This window comes from Manacus vitellinus, unplaced genomic scaffold, assembly GCF_001715985.3.
Source record: "Manacus vitellinus isolate BGI_N305 unplaced genomic scaffold, ASM171598v3 scaffold_13_pilon, whole genome shotgun sequence".
NCBI classification, from domain to species: Eukaryota; Metazoa; Chordata; class Aves; order Passeriformes; family Pipridae; genus Manacus; species Manacus vitellinus.
This window is the reverse complement of record NW_021938999.1, coordinates 9,528,898-9,552,016: the sequence shown is the minus strand read 5'-3', so window position 1 is coordinate 9,552,016 and position 23,119 is coordinate 9,528,898. Positions and strand designations below refer to the sequence as shown.

Sequence of the window (23,119 nt, the reverse complement as noted above, 5' to 3'; positions counted from 1 at the left end):
TGTCCTTTCCAAAGCATTTCTGGTCGCTGCTGGCTCAGGAGAAAGGCAGTGTCACTTTGCCCTGCCTTTCAGAGGAGTTTTCTGAGAGCTGGTCCATAAACTCATCAAAACAGGAACCTTCAAGGCTGGATGGTACAGCCTTCTAAGGGGGAGAGCTGAAGGCACTCTCTGAGAACATGCATCTCTCTGTGGCTTCTGCATACCAGAAATCAAGCAAAATCTCATTGTGGGTTGGTTTTGGGGCTTTTTGGGTTTGTTTTGTGTATATAGATAGAAATGTACAGAGCCCCAGGGCCAGCAATTTGAAGTGTGAAAAACAGGAAGCCAGACTAGGTTCAGGTCAGGAGAACCCTGGTGTGGTGTGGGGGCAAGAGGCCATGGCAAACAGATGCTGGGCAGGCTCTGGATGAGCAGAACTTCTCCAGGCTGTGTCTCTGCCTGCGCCATCACAGACTGGAGCTGTCACGGATGCTCCTCTGTGCTCCCCTGCCCGTATCAAGCCAAAAAACCTCCCCCACCTCACTTCCCCTTTGCTGGAGCAAAGGGGATTTCAGACTCTTCAGCAGAAGTAATTACTCTGCACCAGCTACTTCTGAGCCCCTGCAGAGTGCAAGTGTTTGTTTCCCTTCCTGGGTTTAGCTGTAATAGCTGTAAAAACCAGAATTGAATGGTTTTGGGGTTGTTGTGTTTTTTCCCTTGCACATTTTCCTGTAATTATGAGGTGGGAGTGTGTTTTGCCATGAAATTTTCTAGTTGCAGAGTGCTCAGCAGATACTACTATTTTGGAGAAGGAAAAAAAAAAGGGGGAGGAGGTGAGTTTTGACGCATGGATGATATTTGAAAATTACTATTTACCGAAGCTTAATTCCCTGGCTAGTGGTTGAGTATTAGAATTGACTGCAAACAACCGTGGCATTTAAACTGAGCAGGGCTGCTGCACAGGGCTGGGTGGCCCGAGATCTCTGTTTATCAGGAGCTGCTGTTGCACTGCTTCACTTGAGAGTGTGGGCTGTAGTGGGCACCTCTCCTTAAAGTTTAGAAACTCACTTTGCAAATTTTGAACTTTACTGGAATAACAGGAAACTCATTAAACCTTTACTGTGCGTATGCAATTTAACAGAATCCTTTGAGTTTTGCCTGAACCTGACAGTGTTTGACTAATGCAAAAGAGTTGTCACTGTGGCAGTCTGTGAAGGCTTGCAGAGAGAGGAAACACCTTTTTTCGGCACAGGCTTTTGGTCCTCCCCACCTTCTGCATGGCAAGCTGCAAATGCTGCTGATGCTGCTGCTGCTCTTCCAAGGGCTTGTAGCTCTGAGAGCAGTTCTGCAGCTTTTTAAAAAAATTTGTCATGACCTCTGAGGATACTGGTGTGAAATCAACGTTTTCGAGCCTCCGCCTTAGCTCAGTTGATTTGAAGTCCAAATTTCAGAGCCCAGGAGCCTGGCAGGTGGTGGCAGGAGTGGATGTTTCTTGTACCTTCGCAGAAAACAGATGTTTTCAAGGCAATTGCAGAGACGTCAAGGCAAGAAAAAGCAGAACTGAGAATCACTGACCTAAGGTTATTGTATTTACAGTAAAAAGAGCCAGGTGTTTCCATTGCCACTCTCTGAATCACTTGCTGCAATGTAAAGGCCTGTCCTGCCGTGCTGTGTCCTCATGGCACGGCGGTGCTGTGCAGGCTGGGCTCTGCCGAAACCTGGAGCAGGGAGGAGGAGGCGATGTGGAGCTGTGTGACCCTGTGAGCCGAGTCACTGCACTGTCACCGTGTCGGGCTGACCCGGGGCCTGCGGGCGAGCCCAAGGCATCTCCTTTCCCGCTGTGACTCCGTTGTGAGTCACCCTTTCCTTGAGAAAGGACGCGAAAAGGGAGCTCATCGTGAAGGATTTTTCCCTTCCGCAGCCTCGTTAAACAGGACTCGGTGCAGAGTGAGCCGGGCTTGGGGACCCCCTGAGGGAGCTGAGGCCGGGGCGCTCCTGGCACGGGAGGTGATGGCGCAGGAGCAGCTGGAAGCACCTGCTGGGATGCAGCCCCCCATCCCTGGAGGGGATTCTACCGGTCAACCCTGTGCCACTGCCAGCCTGCTGCTCCTGCCCGGGCGTCCTCCATTCAGGACTGGGCACTGTGTGGCCACGTTTTGTGCCCTGCCCTCCCTGCCGGGCACAGCCCTGCGGGGGGATTCGGGGCAGCAGCGGCAGCACGAAGCGGGTCCCGGGCCCCCACAGCGCTGCCGGCTCGGCTGCTGAGCACTGCCACGCTGCCAGATTCTTGCTCTTATTTATTTCTCTTCCTCTCTCCCCTCTTCCCTTTTCTGTAAAACCGTTCTGTGCTTCTCGGACTGTGCTGCTGGACTGGAGCAGGGTCACGGCCCAGCCCCCCCCAGGCACAGCTGTGCCGTCCGGAGCCAGTGCCAAGGGGTGGCACGGGAAAAGCACGGCCTGCAGTGCCAAGAGGGACCGTAGTAAAAGCACGGCAGAAGGCACGGGAAAAACATGGTTCAGAAAAAGAAAACTGGAATTGCCACAGAAGAAGGTTTTAGTTTCTTTTGCCTTTTCTGTCTGCTTTAACTTTTCAGGTCAGTGACATTAATGGGCTGTGGTGGAAGTGAAGTAAATAATGGCATATGCCAGAGGCAGCACATCGATTTTTAAGTCTCCCCTCAGTAATTAGTGACAACCTTTGTGGGGACTGACTGCTGGGTTTAACAAACCTCTGGCAGCAGGAAAAGCAAAGCAACACAGAGGAGAAGGAAAAAACGAAAAGGCTATTGCTTGCTTTTTTACTTTCATCTTGTTTTTACTAGAGTCATATTGGGATGATTTAAAAAAATCATTTCGGTTTACTGCTCTGTCGAAGTAACCCATGTAAAAGGTAGGTACCAGTCAGCATAAGGTCATTGCATGGTAAAAAATTGTTTCACAGTTTGGTCATTCCTATAATGCTGCTACTTAATTGAACAAAAACTAGTGTAAGTATTGAGGAGTCTTACTGAGGTACCTACAGCTAGAGGCAGAGCTGTCCTCACACAGTGCCTGCACAGCTCACTAATACAGCAAAGAACATTCCTGAAGCTCAAAGATTCCTGCTAGAAATTTCACTTGGGTTCACTTTTAAATTTTTGGTAAATGAGATTTCCCTTTGCTAATACAACAATAATATATCTTGCATTTTTTCCTTTTAAAATCATTAATCTTAAAATACAGATATGCAATAAGTATGATTCTCCATTTTCATGTGATTATGCCACTTTGTATTTATAAACTAATTGTTAAGAACACACATGCCTACTAAAAAGAAATAATTTGGAAAAGTTACCAAAATGGTATGCTGGCCAGTCAATGAATTATACTTGTTCAAAGGCCATGAAGGAGGCTTTATATAAGAGACTTTGCAGGTCAGTAGAGTCCTGGGATGAGTTCATAATATAGATGAAGAACTGAGACACAAATAACAGTTGCTAGTTCTGATCAAAAATTTGGTTCTCTTAAGGCAGGTAAGAGGAGCTGTTTTCAGATTTCTTTTAATGAATGACTTAAAAGGAAAAAAATGAGAAGAGGAATTGTTCATATGGTTTTCTACTTGAAAGACTAACAGAAAAATGTGACTGTCACTGTGTTTCCTCATGCACTGAGACTCATTCTTCACCCTTATTACTTTCTCTGGTATGTGAAGTGTTCATCATAAAATGGATTATTTGTCTTGCTTGCTGCAGGTGGATGGGGATAGTTAGTAAGTGGCAGCAATGATAAATGCCTGTGTTTGGGGATCAAGATACACCTAAGAGGCCTCGTTCTCTCTCCTCCCTTATGTGTCCCAGTTTTGCCCCAAAGTGGTGCATGAAGAAGTAATAGGGTAATAATATGGGACACAAGAGGCAGTATGAGATTTCAGAGTAAAAGGAAAGCCAAGATATAATACAGAAAGTGGATTAACAAGTGGATTAACAATCCTACTTGTTTACAGTAGGATTGACCAGGAACCACTTGTAAAAGAAATGAGGTTAAAATTAATGAACAGGTGAATCTGCATATGTAATCTGTCAGAGCAAGCAACCAATAAAAAAGAATGACTCTAATTAAAGTCAGTAGCAGAGGAGGGAAAAAATAGTTTAAAACAAACCAAACAAATTGGTATCTAATCAAGCATTCAGCTCACTCTGTACAGTTTTCCTCCTTGTCTTTAGGTTTAAACCCCAATGCCCTTTTACCTGCACTGAGGGTTAATTACCTGTCACAGCTCAGGTGTTCAGTCACAGCCACACCACATGCTTCTTTCCCAGGAGCAAACAGTCCCTTTTTGAAATAATGGCTATCTCTGTTTTCAGGTGCTGGATATTATCCTAAGTATACAGGAAGCTACAGCTAATAGAGCTTGTCCTCTTATGTGATCAGATTCTATTGGTTCCCAAACAGCTCCACTAAAACCAGAGTGAACATGAAGTTTGGATCTTTTTTTTCTCTTTCCTTATAGTTTGTCAGTAGAGATGTTTCTTGGAAATGGTTTCCTTATAGTGCAGGTTTCAGTGGTACTGTTCTTCCCCTTGCTGGCAGGTCCCAGCTGGGAAGGGGATGCCAGTCCCTGAGCACTTTTAACAAGAAGCACCAACACAGGATGTTCTCATTTTCTTCCCACCACAGTGGTCAGTTGAGTCAGGTTTGCCAGGAGCTCCCGACTCTCCTTTGGCTGCTGTTGTCTCTTCTGTTCTTTGCCCTCCCTGTAATACCCAATACATGTCCTGATTCAGATCATTCTTATCCAGAGTGTCTTAGAGAGGTAAGGAATGGCCACAGGGACAGTACTGCTTACAGGTCACCTCCCATCTCTGGGAGAAGGCTGCATGGAACACCAAGCAGAAGACAAATCGGGGAATAGAAAAGGGCTCAAGATGTGCACTGTGAGACAGAGCACAAGTGCGAATGCAGCTGTGTCAATACCACCTACAGAACTGGGATATTGCATCAGCCTGAAGGAATTAAATGCCAAAAAAGCTGCACACAAAAGCTTTTCCTTGAAAATTCAGTGATGAGAAAGTAGACAGGTTATTAACAAAGCACAGTTTTAATAAAAATGTTTAAGGCTTACATTTCAAAATGACTTATAAATAAACTTAATCACAATGTATATATTTTTTTAAAAAACTATTCATTATAATATATATTTTCTGAGTTATAAAATCCCATATAAATAGCAAATTATTCTCAGTATGCAGATTACAAGAACACATAAAAACTGGGATGTATATCTGAAAGGAATCCTGAGTATGCACTCAAAAAATGGCAGAAAATAGAACAATGGTAGAGTTGGACACAAGAAATGCTGTTGTCCCAGCATGTTATTTTCTTAAAAAAAAAATAAAACTGAGAACTTTTTGGTTGCTCAACCTTGTTCAGCTCCATAGACTCAGGAATGGCTCTGGATACTCCACTCCTAGAGATTTCAGGAACACCCTGTAGATTCTTTTGGTATCAAAAAAAGAAACTGATGTCTGTCTTCAGATGGACAGAAATAAGGCACTTCTGTAGGGCAGGTCAGTGCTGGCTGCAAGCAGCAGCTTGGACTTACAGCCAGAGAGCAGCAGAAGTCGACTCTTGAACGATGATGAGTGGCAACAAATTTGCAAGAGGCAGCCAATTCTTACACTCCTCAAGGTTCCCCCAATTACCTCCCAAAATAACAATATGAATTAAACCAAGAATTAATAAGTAGAAACTTTGCATGTTTGAAATATCAAAGTGAAAGTTCCCTTTTGTTTTTAGATTGAGGTAAGTGAACGAGCAAGTTGGACCAAGAGCCAGTGGTCTGCCCACAGCAGGATGCTGCTCTCTGTGTGGCACAAGTCGGAGCAGCATTTGGATCAGAGCTTTCACCTTGTGCTCTCTCCTTGCTTTTCCAAGTGAGCTGCACAAGAGATCAGTGTGAATGATAACGTTCCCAGTGGTGTGACTACATCTAGAACCAGGCAGACTGCAGGACTGCAAGAGGACATCGACTTGCAGAAGCCTGTCAGTGTATTTAAATTCTGAGCTATTCTATTATTGTAGCACAATGGGCTTTTTCTGGTCATAATGAAAAAAACAGTCAATTATTCATGGGAGAAATAAAGACTATTCTGCCTGTTGTTTTCAAAGAGTAATGTAGTCACTATATATTCCTTTAAACACTGCTCTTAGATAAACTATGTTTTTTTCATATACTCAGGGTCATGACCTCTGACTTACTATTAGAACATGAATCATAAGAGCAAGCTCATACATGCAAACTGCAGTAAACACACAGAGGCTTAAATTTTGCTTCTTATTAGAGAGTCAACTCAGTAGAGATAATGAAGTAAATTAGAGCTGTTTATAGTCTCCTGGCTTATTCCGAGTTTAGCTGGGATCAAAAACCGGATGAACAACGTTATACTGCAGTTGAGCCGTAGTTGCTGAGAGCAGAACTTCATAAGTAAACAATGGATGCACAATAGCATTTTAGATTCAGAAATTCTCAACAGTTTTCTGTCCTTTCAAATACTACAAATAACTTCTTTCTTCTTGGTATCCTATAAATACTCACATGGCAATTTTCTTCCTGGTTTTAGTTCAAAACAACAGCAAGAAGTTGTAATTATTGCACAGTATGTTAGGATGAAAGACTAGAAAAGAGTATGGCACTTGCAGGGTGACTTTTCAGTCCAAAGAAAAGCTCTTCATTTTTTCTGCTAGTTCCTGTCTCATTTCTATATGTTTTTTCAGGTTTTGCACTTCATGAGGCAGGTTAATGTCCCACACTGACACACAGGATTGTAACTCTGGGAAAAAAAAAGAAAATTTTAAAACTGCAACAGAGATGAATTATTGCATAATTAGCAGTGGTTTTGCTTATCTGCTTATTTTAATTACTTGTAAATTCACTCAATGAAGCAGGATCCTTAGGACCTGGAAGACAAGTTACATGACACTTCATGTGTGAGAGAATGCAGTCGTAGGCTACAAGCTGTTTGTACTTGCTTGTTTGTACTTGTACTCACAATGGTTTGGATTCCAGTTCCTAAATTTAGAATACCCCATTTAAAAGTACTTGAAATACCATTTCTGGAGCCTGTGGGCCATGAGGTACTGACCTGACCTACAGCTAATGTAGCTGTACTGAAGTGCTTGCATAAAGTTTCATCTCTGTTTTCCCAAGCAGATATTCCTTAAATGCTTATGAGACTCAAATCCCATTCACTGTTAACTAAAAACTGATTTCATAAGCCAGTGAATATACTGAGAAAAGGTCACTTCTTAAATCTCCATTCATGCAAACAACTCTTTATTCATGAAGAATTCACAGTGCTTTTAGTGGAATAGGGATAATTGAGAACACCTGCATAAGTAGGGGCTCACAAACTAAGGCCCCAATGATTCTGGGACTCTCTGATTCCTCTCTACAATTAATGTCACTCTTAAATAAAGCAAAAATGCTAAAGAGGCAGTAAGTGTTCTTATGGTAACAGGAATTGGGGAATACCATAACATAAAACCCAGTGCTCTAAGCTTGAGTCTTATTTTATTTCAGTCAGCTCATCTACACTTGCCACCCTTAACTTTATAGTCATTGCCACATTTTTAGGAGTTACTGAAACTGGAATGAGATAAAGGTGAACAAGGGCATTGATCAAAGCACCAACTGTAACTGTTATTAGAAAAATCCAAAGATGGAGTTTTTCTATCTTCCTGTACTTTGCTATCCTAATTGTCAGGAAGCTTTTACCAATGTCTGACCTAAATCTCCCCTGCTGTAACAGAAACTGGTAGTTCTTATTGTACCCAGAGGGAATATGTAGAATTCTTTATTCCCTTACTCTTTATTTACATATTTGAAGCCTATTATCATGTCCTCTCTAAGCTTTATTTATATTAACCAACTAAACTTCCCACAACATTTCCTCACAGGTTGCATTTCTCTCCTCTGAACTGTTCCAAATAGTCCAGATCGTTCAGCAATGTCCCAAACAGATACGCTCCTCCAGCAGAGGCCATATGAGCACTGAGCAGAGTGTAAGAATTAGCTTATGTCTTACATACAGCACTTTTTAATTGCTGTGAGAGTGGTGTTTGCCTCTTCTGCAGCCACACGATATGGCTGACTCATGATCAGCCTCCTATCAATTATAACCATTTTTCTGCAGCACTGCTGTTTAAGCTGATCATTTCCTCATGTTGGTACAACAGATCAGTCCTAATTAAGTAAAAGGTCTTGTGTTTGTCCTTACTGAATTGTATCCTATTTCCTTCCAGACCATTTGTTCTATTTGTCAAGGTCACTTTGAGTTCTAATCCTGCCCTCCAGTGAGCTTGTGTCTTAGCTAAGAGTTGTCTGCAAATCTGAAAAGCACATTACTGTTTTTTCATCCACATCACTCATAAAAACATTGAGAATTCCTGACCTAGCACAGACCCCTCTGGAAATCCATTTGATACATTCTCTAATTAGGCAATGATATTTACTCTCCAATACAGTTTCCCAATAAATTATATTATATACTTCAACAGTGGCTTCCTCTGATCCATTTTTGGAGTTACTGCCGGTTTGTATGGAGCCCAGATATGCAAAAGAAAACAAAAAGTATGTAATAATAATGTTTAAATAAAATGATGTCAAATGATGATCATGAATTCTACACTCTCAGTGGGTAGTCAAGCACAATAGTGTCTACTCCACTAATACAAATTAATAAAACACAGTTCAGATACCTTTGTGGTATTTGTTGTCTTCGGTGTCACTTTTATAGCAGTATCCCAAAACTAGGACCACGTTCTTGAGACTCCCTTTTTCAAAGAAATAAAATGACAAATTTTAGTTTTAATGGGAAGTTTTTAATTTAAGGTCAGAAAGAGTAGATGACATCATGGCACTAAGAGGACAGAAAGCAGAGCACAGTCAATCGGACCCTTTATTCAAAATCATTGACCATGACAAACCCAGACATGAAGACAATATAGTTCATGTCTCCATTTAATGTCGGGGTTTATCCGGGTTCCAAGGCTTAAGCACAGGATCAGCCAACCAGCCTGTTGAACAAGCCCAAGAACAAAGCACCCTATTATATAGCACAGGCAGAGGTAGTAGGGTCACAGGAAACAGATGTCACAGCAAAGGGACAGGTGGCAAATGAAGTCCCAGTGCACAGCAGAAAGTACCAGTTATCAGTTCGGTTATGAAAAAGAACCATGAAATGTGACACAAACTGAATAAAAATGTTCTGAACTAATGATGGCACATAGGTGGGAGTTAGCAGGGAAGTGGAAATAGGGGATGAATGCCTACTGAATAATGCCAAAAAGACTGGTTATAATAGATGAGGGATGGTGGGAAGCATACACATCCCTCCATGCTCAGATTTTTCATTACTTTAATTTTTTCTGCAACCAGACCTATCCATACTCCTTACAAAAGTGATTGGAACCTGAGTATAATGTTTCTTATTTAGACTTGGATCCTGTCTTACTATACAGAAGTCTAAATTTGTACTTGCAAAATGAACTACAGATTTACATATAAATTATTCTCTATGGGAAGTCTCATATCTATTAAACATCAATGTGTTAGGTGACAGAATTGGAAAATGGTACTATATTTCATATTCATCTATGAACCACAGATAAAATTACTGTCTCAAAGTCTGGCAATCTTTTTTTCCTGAAATATTTATATCTAATTGACATTATATATTTTAACCTTAAATGAAACTATTTCATACAAAAATATTTCCATTTATCTTCTCTTATTTCACAGAAGCAAGGTGATTCTGTTGAAGAACTGCTCAGCAGTCTCAGTGCTATTTTCACCGATTCTGTGAAAATCCCAGTAGAAACCAAGGCCTTGAATTTAGTAAAAAACACCCAGCCCTTATAAATAATTGCTGTGAAAAGACGATCAGAAGAGAAAAGTACACATCAAACTGCATATATCCATCTTATTTGCTCATCTTGAGATTTGTGCAAACACAGCTAAACTCCTTTTCCTGAATAATAATTTTTCTATACATAAAATTTTTATTAAAAATGTTGAGGTGACTCAGATTCAAAGCTTTTTAAATCACACTGTACTATTCTATACAATATACTTTCCCTATCAATGACAGTGATATGTGAGGCAGAAATTACATTTTCATAGTAACTGTTATTTACAAAATGCTAAAAATAAAATGTCCCTTTATAGTACTAGCATTGTAGCTATCAGGACCAGATGGACTGAAAAATGCTATGCTATACTGGGCACCATAACAGCTGAGGACTGAACAGACTGCACAAACTTGCTGTCTCAGGCAGAGACAAGTCAGATGAAGATGGAGGTTTTTTGACTCATACAACACTGCCAGCACTATGAGCTAACTGCAGTCTACAGATTCTTGTGGTGCCAGAAAGGAAAAAAACAGCTCCAGAATAAGTTCATGATAGTAATGAGAATACATATACAGCCTGCAACTAAGAAATTTGCTAGCAGGATTACAGTGTGCTTCTGAATCCACAGCAACAGCTTCAGTGTCTTTTTTGTTTTTTTACAGCAAACACGCTTTAAATTACACTGACAGGGAAACTCCAGAGTTGTTTTCAAAACTCGGTGTAAACTGATGGGAATCCACATGTTGTGCCACAAAGCACTGTTTGAAATAATGTGCATTTTGAGTGTATTCCCCATTGCAGTACCATGAACTTGAGTCAACATGGGCTTTATTACTTTTGGGAGAGATGCAGGAAAGTGTACAGGTGAAGGAAGGTACAAGAGCCAAGGAGTACCCCATACTCAACTGCACTCCTCTGGCTGTTTGTTTGTGGTTACCACTGAAACCCCACAGCTCCTGTCTGCCTACAGCAGCTCAAAACACCTGTCCCTGACAGGAACAGCACATCTGTACAAGTTCACACCCTGAGTTCAGGTGTGTAGACTTTCCCAGCTTTACTGTGATCTGCCTGCGACACAAATCTAAAAGAACCATCCCTGAATAAGGATAGGAGAAGAAAACAAGGCAATAAGCAATTAAGGAAAAATTATTCAAATCTAACATGGTCCACAGAGAGAGAAGCCAGAAGTGTAACAATTAGGATGGAGAAAGAACACAGGCTACCCGTGTAAGAGAAGACTATGGGACAGAAGATGGTGTGTGCTGAAACACGGCACAGGGATGCAGTGAAGTTGGGGATCTGTCCATGTGCTGATCAGTGACAAGCCAGGGAAGAGCTGTTGCTTTATGTGGGCACAGGTGTTCAGCCTGCTGGTATTCAGCTAACACCCGAGTGTCTGACCCTGACCGGAGAGGACTGCAGCAGAACAAAATGAATGAACAGATCATGGCTAGTACTAATTTGTTCCTGGAACACCACAACAAACAGGACACAGCACACCTGAACTTGGCACTGACTTCAAAGTACTTGTCATTTGATGGTTTTACTTACCCAGCTGAGCTGTTATCATGACTCTAACAGAATCACAAAAGTTGTCTATAACTCGTACAGGACGACGTGTTGATAAATCAAGCAGCAAGATATGTCCTCCTCCTGTCCCTATCCACAGTGCAGTATTTTTCTGCAGGCAAATTGTCTTCACTCTTCCAGAATAAGCCAGGTTATGTTTTGATTCCTTATTTAGTTTTTCCACTTTGTTCCTAAGAGTATGGAGAAAAATTGTATTGAAATCTGGTGGCACACTATTCCACAACTAATAAAACAACTCTCTCGATACCAGACTTTTAAACAATCATTCATCAAGACAAGCAACAAAAATCTCATGCTAACAAACTGGGATGAAAACTACTGGATGTCTAAGAGCCAGCTGGTCAGCTTTAGAAGGCCCATAAATAGAAGCCAGGTATACTTCTCTCTTCTCTCCCAATCTGAAGGAGATTAATGTCACTGCAAATGGGAAGAGCACACCTACACCTGCTCCTAACCTCACCATAAAAAAAATGGATGTGGCACATTAAGGGAAAGGAACAACTTAAATGCAAATGAAAATCACTGTCATCATTAATAAAACTTTGATCTCCTACTGAATCTGTGCACTGGAGAGATCAGACATTCTTAATCAGGGGATGCAGGAAGTAACTGCATGTAAAAGCATTAGTACCTGAAGGACAGCAAAAGACTTTCTTCTTTCTTGAGTTAAATGGGTCTTCTTGATATCAGGAAAATTGTGAAATATGAGAGTTTTAAAAAACTGGGATTCTGCATGGAATATTCTGAAGTTTTGGGCCAATGGAGAGGAAAGGAAATCCACATTTGCTCAAAGAGCTAGGCAAATCCCTCACCTCTGGCAGGTTAAGGTACCATGCTACAGAAGGCAATCTGATATTCAGCTTTCTATCCATCAGGCCAACAATCTGCAATAAAACACTTACTTAAGAAAATGTGCACAGTCAATTAGTTCAGAAAGTTTTTCTGTCTTCTTGTCCCAGATTTCCACAAAATGGCTGTTTTTCTTTGCCAAGTAGATGGATTTGTCTACTGCTATTGAAATAATGTTTGCATCACTATAAGCATTATGACAGAACCTAAGAGAGAGAAGAACTCCTGTTAGCTACACAGAAAATACCTTGTAGAAAAACTTGACTATTATGAGTGAGGTTAGTTTCCCTTTGACTCTTGGAGAATCATTCAGCCTTAAAAACAAATTGGGCTAAGATACAACTGAAAGGCTTTGCTATAATCTTGCTACAGTTTGACATCAATTTTCCAAGTAACAGTGTTGGGCTGATGATATCCTTGGAGGTGCATTAATGCTCAAAGGCTATTAATAAATCTTTCTCATCAAACCCTGGTTTCCCTACTCAGGAAAAACTCCCCGTAACTTCAAAGCAGGATTTGTCCATGTGAGAATTATATCAAATAGTCCAAAAGCATCAGTCAATAATTTCTAAACAGTCAGAAGTCAGCAATCATAAATGATTAAATATATATAGGACAAAGATATGCACACATACTGACAAACATGGAAGGACAAATACTATGCTAAGTATGTATCCATAATTTTAAATAAAGCAAACAAGGCCTGGACTAAAGCAATTGGAGGACAAAAACTGATCAGTTGCATTAATACATTTTCTGAATAGATACTGACTTCATAAATCCTTTATAGACTAAAAATGGATAACCCTTGTTTAAAAGCAGCAGCGAATACTTTCGACACTACTCACTGATATTCCATCTGTATTATGGAAGGAAAAGAACAGAAACAAGCAAATTCAAAGAATGAGTTCTAGAACAAGACATTACATCAAAAAGTTCTGTCAGAAATCTTTAATGAAAACAACAAAAGTGCCAAGTAACATCACTTATAAGAAAAACTTACAGTTGACTTGTCTTTGTTTCAATGAGCTTTTGAACAGAGAAGTCACTAGTTAAGGCAATGATTTTTGTTCCACAGCCTCCCCAGATTAAATTTTTTTCAGATAAGCATGAGGATTCTTTTAAGCACATCAATGGTGTGCTAACATTTCCTATAGTCACTATCTTCAAAGGTGTAGCACCCTTACACTGCAAGAAAAAATATACTCTGCATTAGAAACAAGGAGGATGCAGACACTCAGAAACTGCTAAAACAAGGCCACACAGCCTTGCTGAATTAAATTTACACATCCAGATTTTCTGACCCTTTATAGTTCAGAACATTTCCAGAATGTTACAGACTGAAAATATTCCCATTACACATGTCTCATAGGGAAACAGCCTGTGTGAGTGGAAACAGGATAGAACAGGGACTGACACTTTCTGCAAGCCCTGGAGCAGTTAAAGAACTGGATGGAAAGTCACATCTATATCTTTGGAGCATCTCACACTGGACCATATTCTAGTTCTGCAATGCACTGCAATTCCATAACTGCTCTAAACTGCATATGGCCAGGAGCTAACCCTCAAGAACCAGCTGATATAAACAGCTCCCAGTATTTCTTCATCTGTTCTGTGAGAAGAACTCTGACCTACAGAAAACCTAAATGACACTTTCTTTTTGAACACAGCTGTTCTACAAAAATTTACTAAATGAGAAGAAAAAGGAACTATAACAACAATAAATAAAGGAGATTAAAACTGTTAGAATATTCTTAAGAGCAATCATTAATGTCAGTCTCTTGACTGACATTAAAGCCAGTTTGCCAGGCCTTTCAAAGGAATTTTCTGCCTCTTACTTCTACTCGTTAAAACATGTGCAGCTCCTGTAAGACTGCAGTAGAAAATGATTTATAGTTTTAGAGAAGGAATCAAAAAATAAGCAGCATGAAATAAAGCTACTCTTGGTAGCTGCTTTAGATATTCCTGATAGCACTTTGTAGAACAGCAGAGAACAAGTCTACCTTTACTGCTCTGTCTTCAAAAACTGCCAGTCTGCCATCAGCTGTGCCTACCAAGAAGAAATTCTTCTGTTTGCTGAAATAAAATAAAATAATGAATTCTAGAAATGTCTTAATCAGATAAAAAAATAAACAAGAAGTCTCTAGTATTGCAAGTATTCAATTAAACAGTAAAAGCAAACACAACCCCTGTGATCAGCAGTGTAGTCCCCAGCTACACTGGGTGTAAAATTAAGTGGAAACATAGGCAAAATAAGCAGTTGTCTGAACAAAGCAGCATAGTTTACAGATGTAATTTTCTGAACATCTCTGTTAAGTATTATTTTTGAAATGTAATCCCAAATATTTAAAACTCATTTATACCTTTGCTTTGAAAGAGAATTGCAGTATAAACAAGTGATGGAATCTGACATTTTCTGCAGACGATGCCTTCTTGTTTCATCTTCTGTGTTAACTGCCCATAGAGAACCAGATTGGGTTCCTGCTACAATCCAGTTTTCTTTCTCAGTAGGAAGAGTCACTAAGGCCAAACTTATAATTTTACTATCTGCAATATCCTGAGTCAGAAGAAAAGAAGAAAAAATAACCTGGTCATAATTTCAGTAAGGGTAAATGCTAGTAAATTACTGGTGATAAAAATAAAGTACAATCTTCTTGGATCCTTGACAGACCCAAGGCCTAACCTCCCCTTTAAGAAATCTAATTCCCTATTAGCAGAACATTTTCAACTGTGCCATTTATCTTCAAAGTGCTGGGAAGGACCCCTCAAATAGTACACAAGAAAATCTCTAAGCTGAATGCTGAAAAAAAAAATTCTCTCTATTCTAATAATTCTCTCAAAGCCATGAGAGAATTAAGCAAATGGAAGTACACTGCAATAGACATTCAGTTTAATTGTGAACAGTAAACATACTGGCTGAATATTTCTTTTTCTCATTTTAGTTGTAGAAGAATAACCCACGTAATTTATACCAAAGCTACCAACTCAGATGTATCATGGTCAACAGATGGCAGACGGAAATAGAACTTAGACAACTTTGATGATGAGTCATGCTCGGTTCTGGCACACATATTCATCACAGCCTGGGTAAAACATTTCCCCTTTTCTGATGGCACTGAGATGTACAAAAATCACATTAAAAGAACTGGAGGGCATCACCCAAAATGGCACAAAGGAGCTGGCATTCACAGGAAGTGAGGAATTGTTAAAAGACTACCTGGATTGTTATGGGAGATAGAGATATGAAGGCTTGTCTAACTACTACTCCTTTTTTGTGGCCTCCATGCTAGAAATAGCTTCCATCTGAGTGGAAGAAAGTTATCCAGTAGTGGAAAGAGAGTATGCTGAAAAACTTCAGTCTGGATGGCAGGAAGAGAGGAAAAAGCAACTGCTTTTCTACTTTATTTTGTGGATACAACGATGACTCACTTATGATATTTGTTCTCTCAAAGCTTAGCTTTGCAGAAGTAATATCCTGCTTCTGAAATGCATCTAGATGCCAGAAAAAATAGAATAAATGGCAACTTTCCCACATACCTCACAAGTATGTCCATCTGTATTCAGGTTAACAAACGAAAGTTGTGCTTTTTCTGTGTTCCCATTGCCTATCCAGACTCCTGCCTTCTTGCAGATTTGATTGGCAGCTACCATGCACTCTGCTGTAGATGTGCTGGGTATTGAGACGTACCTCATCAAACAGATAAGCTCTGCAGAATTCAGCATCTCATAAACCTAGAAAAAAAGCCACAGCATGCACATGGTCACAACAATGGCTTGTACAGTGATAAATAATAAGCAATGGATAACAATACTTTATGGAATATGGGCGCGGTATCTCAGCAGGTCTGGTCATCTGTATTGCCACTACTGATGGGCAATCTGTGCACTGAGCAACTCTAGGCAGTGAGATTAGGGCATGTTTGAAAACTCCTTTCAATGAGCAAGGCAATGTGTGATAATAGACAGCAGGTTTCAGATCCACACTGTTGCTCCTCTCACATGCACGGAACAGCGTGTAAGTGCACTGACACTATATAACAAAGTCCTTTTCGCATAGTTCTAGTATGAGACCATGTAAGACCAAGAAGTAACCCAAACCATGTTTCAGTACAATCACTATACAGCAACACAGGGGAAAACAGGAGGTTAGTGGCTGGTAGATCTGAATGAACAGTTTATTCTGGATGGCAAGAGCAGGCAATATTTCATGTCTGTTTCCATTGCAGAAAAGAAGAACAGAAAAAACTCTTTGCCTCTTACAACCTAATGTCCCATTTTTTTTCAGAAAGCACAACTTTGTAGTATCATCTGTCATAAAAATATAAATAAATACAGCAAGTAATACCTGAGAAGATGTTGGTCGTTCCTGAGGGTTTTCCTTCAAACACTTTTTAATTAAATTCTCAACTTTAGGCCAGGGGGCACACCCATATTCTTTTACAGGATCTAAAATGTAAAATTAGATAACTTCTTAACCAGCATTTACCATAGGTCCGAGTAACTTATTTTAATAATTCATCTAACTTATTCCTGAGCTGCACTAAGAAATATCACATTCTTAAGTAAAATGTCAGCATGAACAGCTTGAATTGCTCATCTGCCATTAAATGCTAGAGCATGAAAGAGTCCTTTTCATTAATAGCAGTTAAAGCAAATGGATTTTGCTTTATCTTTTTCTTTAATGTCCCTGTACCTAGGACTGAATCACAGATGTATGTGGGTTGTGTTTTGATCAATTCTGACCATTCAAGGACATGTCATGTCAGTCTGCAGTCTTTCAAACTCCCGTGAACACTTTTATGCACATTTATTCTTCTGTGTCTGGGCATAATATATGGAATACAGACGAACTTCCAATAAAATACATAGCAATTAGATAAACAAGGCCATACAGTATTTATGAAATATGGAAGTTCAAATCCCCACTCAGTGCTTTGAATATGTATCTTATGACTACGGGTGCTGACCTAAGAACAAATCACTCATGAAAAATGGTGCCTGTATTGCTTTTCCTTTTAGCTCATCACAATCCACAGCAGATATTCCAGTCCTACATTAGACAGAGGTAACGTTAATGATAAATACCTGTAAATGAACATATTCAGTTCAACAAATGACAGGCACTATTTACTTGTGAGATCAGCCGGCCCTTCTTTAGGTGGAAATACATAAATGATGAGCATGTGCACAGATGGAACTGTACTATCCTTAGATAGTAATATTTCTGATTATTTCATAGGGCTCATAATACAGTCAAATGGACAACAGCACTCAAGAGATACTTAGTCATCAGTTCTTGGGATATCCCCTTCAGGAAGGGCATTGAAACTCTCTGAGCTTAGAACTGGACGATTTTCCTTAAGGAGTTGAAAATGTATGAACTCTTTGTCTCTTGTAATGGAGAAGCTATGCCAGATTAAGTGATGCTGCTCTTTCCTATATGGAAAGACATCTCACTCCTAGATGGAGTGAGACATTTCTTAAAAAATGCTCCATGAGTATATGCACTATTGCAGGTAATAAATAAGAACACAAATACTAAGCTTGTAGTACTATAAAAATTCAGCAGCTCTTGACACATTGGTAGAAGTTGCCAAAGACTGAGTTACACTGTCCAGATGACTACATAATGTCCAGCCTGACAGCCTGTTTAATCTTCATTTCAGCAGTCAACAACTACATGTTGTAATGCAGATGGAATATGAAGAATGTTACATAGTTGGGCAGTGACTTCACAATCTTTACAAGTTAAAAGGAAATTCCTAATTAAAACCTTTAGGGGTGGCTGCTCTTTTAAGGTAGTGGTGCCTTTTTTTTTTTTTAAGTAAGAATTCAAGGGGTTTTTTTAGAGATTTTTAAGATATACAGCTTTTAAGTAATGGATATCTTAATGTAATATATCTCAATCAAAGAACAAGAGTGGAATTGTGTTTACCTTTGTGTATGACATGCATTATAGATGGTACCTTCAGCAACATCCATTTTAGCTGGCTCTGGATAAAGTCCCAAGTACACAAAATCTCTATTTCTTTACAAAGTGAACCGGCTAGATTCTTTGAAATTGCAGTGGAATTACAATCAATGTGATGCTGAATATATGTCTATTTCTCACAATTTTGAGATGATATGAAATTAGGGGAAGATTCTAAAAATTGCTGTTATTTAGTCTCCTTCTCTGATCACTGCCAGATACAACACAATTCAAAAGAGATGCTATTTTTGGAAGAGGCAGGACAAATGTTAAAACTTTAAGAAACAAGGCATACCTGGTAATTTCCCTTGAATTGCTAATTCATCAAATTCATTTGGAAACTTCAAGCCTTCCATTATTCTACCTCCTCCTGTTAAAATGTCATAAAGCAGCAAGCCAAATGAATAAACATCAGCTTGCTGATTGTAAATAACATTTCCTCTGGCAACCTCTGGTGCTCGAAATCCTGCAAATAAATCATTCATTAATAGTTATTTTCATATCAAGATGAAGCCATCTTTATACTTTAAAAAGTAAATTATTGATGAAAACGTCACAGGAAGTAAACCAAAAACAGCACACTATTTCTGGGCTGGCAATAGTTTGTATTTGGCAGACATCCAAAAATATCAGCAGTAAGTATAAAGGAAAGGGATAGTACATCAATCACAGAGCTCCTGCACCATTACATAAAATAATTACTTTATCAATGAATACTGAAAATGAAGGGCAAGTCTGCAGTTGTTACTGAGGGCCTAACATTTCACACTTGAGGTCACACTCTCATGCACAGTTTAAAAGACATAAAGACACTTTTCAAAGTGGTTGCATTGCTCAGTGCTTTAGAATGAATGCTAATAGATTCTCTCTTAATTCGGGGAACAGTGCAAGCATTTATTGCCTTTAAAAATCATTAAGACCTATGTATGGACTACTGGAAATTAAACAACACATTTTAGCAGTATAATTTCAATATCACAGTAACCATATGAAAACAGCAAAAAATTATGATGAAGGCATGTAATTTCATTTGTTCTCTTTTTAAACCTTTAGTGTATTCCTTGATAAGGGGTTAAAACATGAACAGGAAGAAAATGCAAGAGGTATATATCTGGCATCACAACTTGTAATATGATTAGGACTACTTATGGTGATTATGATTAGAAAGTACAGATTTGAGTTACTTTTTACAGACTACATAAAAATCATATTAGCTATTTTTGGACATAATGAACTATAAATCAAAGTATATTTCCATACCTGGTGTGCCCTCTGAGGTTTTTATTCCCATTCGGCAACAATACTGGGCGATGCCATAGTCAGCTATTTTTGCAATAACAGCTGAATTGGGATATAAGGTAAAAAGCAACACGTTGTGAGGCTTTAAATCACGGTAGATGATCATTGCTGAATGCAGGTACCTATTAATCGAAAAAATATTTACTGAAAGCATCCATAAGTCAGGGATTCATCTGTACACACACAGAGTGCAATATTCCCACAACAGTAAATCGTGCTTTCAGATGTGAACTATTGTGTTAAAAATGTCAAACATCACTAACATGATGCTCCTTTACTGCATGATGACTTAGAATTGTTCTGAAATACTATTTACTGGCATATACACATTGCAGTATTTTAGTACCAAGTCTTATTTGAAGAGTTGTCGGCAGTTTGAAAACTGAATCTTAGAAGTTTAAGTTTCATTGATTCCTGAGTCCCTTTGCAGGTTTTGTAATTTTAAAGTCACACTGCACTAGATCCCAAGGTCATTCAGGGACTTTCAGAACTTCAGAAATGCACTAAATTAATTTCTTTGACATTTCAATACAAAATCAACAGCCGCATAGAAATTGCACCTAGAGCTCTTGCAATTCTCCTGCTTATATGAGCATGACAGAATCAGAATCACTGAGCATTCTCAGTTGGAAGGGATCCACAAGGATCATAGAGACCAACTCCTACATGAATGGCCTGGAGAGGGATTAAACCCACAACCTTGGTATTATTAGCAATATGCTCTAACCAAGTGAGCTAATCTCAGGATTATTTGTCAGCAGAAAAAAAACACAGGTAACAAAAGTCCGTGTTATATATCAGCTAATCAACCATAAAAATAAAAGCATTTGTCTGACCCAGGGAATATTCTCCTTGGGAATATGAGAAAATAGAAGCCTTTCATCTGCAATGTATCTTATATGCAGCTATACCCTGTTTCTACAGCAATGCAGAAGTCACATTTACCTTAAGCCATCAGCTACATGTAGAGCTATCCTGTGCTGAAGTATTCTAGTTAAACTTGCATTGTCTTGTTGAAGCAAACGGTCAAGAGATCCTTTAAGGGCTAATTCCATCACCAGCATCCGGGGTCGGATTGCAGCAGCCAGCAAAGACACTAAACTGGGGTGATGGAGGTGACAAAGCACTGCAAGCTCCTGTAAATTGTAAAATCAGATGAAATAATGCCAATACCATAACCTCTGTGTCTCTGGAGTAAACTAGGGAATTTTCTGGAGACTTGCAATTTACTTAAACGTTTAAAGCCCTTTGCTAGGGTGGGCATTCCAAGAGCAGCACTACAGAAAAAAAGGGCAATATTTCTTACCTGTCTTAGGAGCCTGAGGGAAGTATGTTTATTGAAAATCTTTACAGCAACCTCTTCTCCACCATAGGATGCACGGTACACAGATCCAAATCCACCATCACCTTTTGAACAATACAATTGAAAAGACTATTATAAACAGAGACAACAACCATTTCTCAAAAAAAATACCTGAAAGGGTTCAGTTTTAAAATGTGTGAATCATCTACTGTGTTAAGCTTCATAATCAGTAATCTAAACACATAAAAAACAGTATCCTAGCATACAAGTTAAAGGAAAATTAAAAACTTGATAATACATTTCTTCAGAAAAGAAATCTATAAAATGTTGCAGAACTGACTCCAGTAGATTTGTTTACATAACCTCTTTTAAAAAAACAAACTCTACAAAATAATGCTTACCCAGGAGAAATTCAGGAGCTTCATCAAATTCCAGGTCATCATTGTTCAACATAATGTTTCTAGGCAAATCAGCCAATATCAGATCAGGAGCAATCTGAGCAATTGGAATGGTCTGTCTTGGTTGATCTGGATTTACCAAAAGGTCACCTAAGAAAAAAAAATGAGAAAATGAAAAAAAAAAAGAAAGGCAGTCATCATTCAAAAGGCACTGAGAGGTACATGGATCTCTGTGAGTGCATAAGACCAACATACCTAAAATTAGATTCAAACGTGTGCGCATATATATATATATATATACACACACATGCACACACATACATAAATACTAATTAAGTTTGCCATTCAAATTCTTGGATCTTACACATTTAAATATTTTCAAGGTTCTGTATATGTACCAACTAAATGTGATAAAAACTGTTGCTACTTAACAACACCAAACTAACCAAGAGATTATTTCTCTGTCTGTAAAAAGAAAGAATGCTGTATGTAGAGTGTCACCCTGAATACTGCATTTTAAATTACTGTTCTACATGATCCAAACAAAAGATCAAGCATCAGTTTTACAATGTGTTGGATTCAGTTCCATGAATGAAGCTGCATTCTCAATATTACGACAAAATGATTCTTTTCATTATTGCCATTTTTACACGACTACACAGAGTAGCTGCAATCTGTCTCATATTCTGCACTTATATATACTAGATATATCTTACACAAAAGAAGAACAAGTTACTTTTGATTTATACTGTAATTATTTCTTAAAGAAATGAAACATTTTAAAATAACATGAAGTACCCAAATATTATAAAGGGGATGTAGCATATTTGTCTACATACAAGTGTACCTCTATATACCTCAAATGGCATAAATACATACCTTCTTCAGCCTTTCTAAGTAAGTCATCAAGTAGTATTTTTTGGTGTTCTTCACCATCTTGAAAGCTGTACAGAGCCCATTTCTTCAACAGTGTTTCCCCTTCACCACATACATCTATATCCAACAAACCTGGAAACCATTCCTCCATAAGAGAATCTATGTGATCCACAACTTGCCCCAAAAGGATGCACCCTTTAAGAAACCAAAAGAAGGGAAATTACAGACTCAATCTGCCATACTTTTAATTACGAAGATAAACTCTGCATTCCAAAGGGAAAAGCACAACAGACCAAAATGCCAAGCTGCAATCAAACTGGAGCAAAAATCAGGCTCAGGGATAATTAACCTTTTCTGCAAGAAGGTGCCGTAATTTTCAAAAAACTGTCAGGATTGTTGTCAAATACTGCTGATTCCACTAGACAATAAGCCTCGGGAGACCAATTCAAGTAGATGCCTTGTCTCCAATACATTCTGTTAGGACGAAGAGCTCGTTCTAGAAAATACGAAATAAGATTAAAAATCTGATATCAAATATGAATGTCTACTTTAAAATTTTCAGAATAATTCATAGTACTTTGAATGTTAACTTATGATTGTAGGATCATACCTACCCAAACAATAAACAAAATAAAGGCTAAAACTCTGCAGGCAGCATAGCCCCACAAAAGCTGAATATATATCAACTGGTGCTCAGTTCTATAAGGTATATCCACAAACTATAAATATTTAATCAGATGATAAGTCATGTAGCAGGTAGGCATTACAGAAATGCTTAGGTACATCCAGGTTCAAGCATAGAATATCTTAGGCAATAAATGAAAAAACCCAATTATTTAAATTTTTCCCCTGTCACAGACTCATGAAATTGCAGGATGCGTCTGGAATTTAACACTCAGAAGAAATTTGAATGCCAGGACAGCAGGCATAAATGATATTTGTAAAGCATTAGCAATGCACGTTTTT

At 38.9% G+C, this 23,119-nt stretch overlaps 1 protein-coding gene and 1 long non-coding RNA gene across 2 annotated transcripts in view; one reads left to right on the top strand and one right to left on the bottom strand.

Moving 5' to 3' along the window:
- The first annotated feature begins 2,426 nt into the window (after nucleotides 1-2,426).
- Nucleotides 2,427-6,270, top strand: LOC108638809. The gene is made up of 4 exons (XR_001920083.2): nucleotides 2,427-2,573; nucleotides 2,802-2,869; nucleotides 5,755-5,760; nucleotides 5,893-6,270. It is a non-coding gene; the product is annotated as an uncharacterized LOC108638809 (long non-coding RNA).
- The window catches only part of LRRK2 (leucine rich repeat kinase 2), a 64,022-nt gene continuing 45,958 nt past the window's right edge, over nucleotides 5,056-23,119 (bottom strand). The window contains exons 36-51 of the mRNA XM_018068031.2: nucleotides 22,503-22,649; nucleotides 22,157-22,348; nucleotides 21,281-21,427; nucleotides 20,883-20,983; nucleotides 20,522-20,712; nucleotides 19,538-19,698; nucleotides 18,573-18,743; nucleotides 16,652-16,752; nucleotides 15,844-16,038; nucleotides 14,670-14,863; nucleotides 14,310-14,382; nucleotides 13,310-13,494; nucleotides 12,360-12,512; nucleotides 11,419-11,627; nucleotides 8,716-8,790; nucleotides 5,056-6,788 (exon numbers count right to left, since the gene is read on the bottom strand). Of these exons, the coding sequence (XP_017923520.1) occupies nucleotides 6,667-6,788; nucleotides 8,716-8,790; nucleotides 11,419-11,627; nucleotides 12,360-12,512; nucleotides 13,310-13,494; nucleotides 14,310-14,382; nucleotides 14,670-14,863; nucleotides 15,844-16,038; nucleotides 16,652-16,752; nucleotides 18,573-18,743; nucleotides 19,538-19,698; nucleotides 20,522-20,712; nucleotides 20,883-20,983; nucleotides 21,281-21,427; nucleotides 22,157-22,348; nucleotides 22,503-22,649 (2,417 nt within the window). The 3' untranslated portion in view covers nucleotides 5,056-6,666. The remainder of the gene's footprint in view (nucleotides 6,789-8,715; nucleotides 8,791-11,418; nucleotides 11,628-12,359; nucleotides 12,513-13,309; nucleotides 13,495-14,309; nucleotides 14,383-14,669; nucleotides 14,864-15,843; nucleotides 16,039-16,651; nucleotides 16,753-18,572; nucleotides 18,744-19,537; nucleotides 19,699-20,521; nucleotides 20,713-20,882; nucleotides 20,984-21,280; nucleotides 21,428-22,156; nucleotides 22,349-22,502; nucleotides 22,650-23,119) is intronic.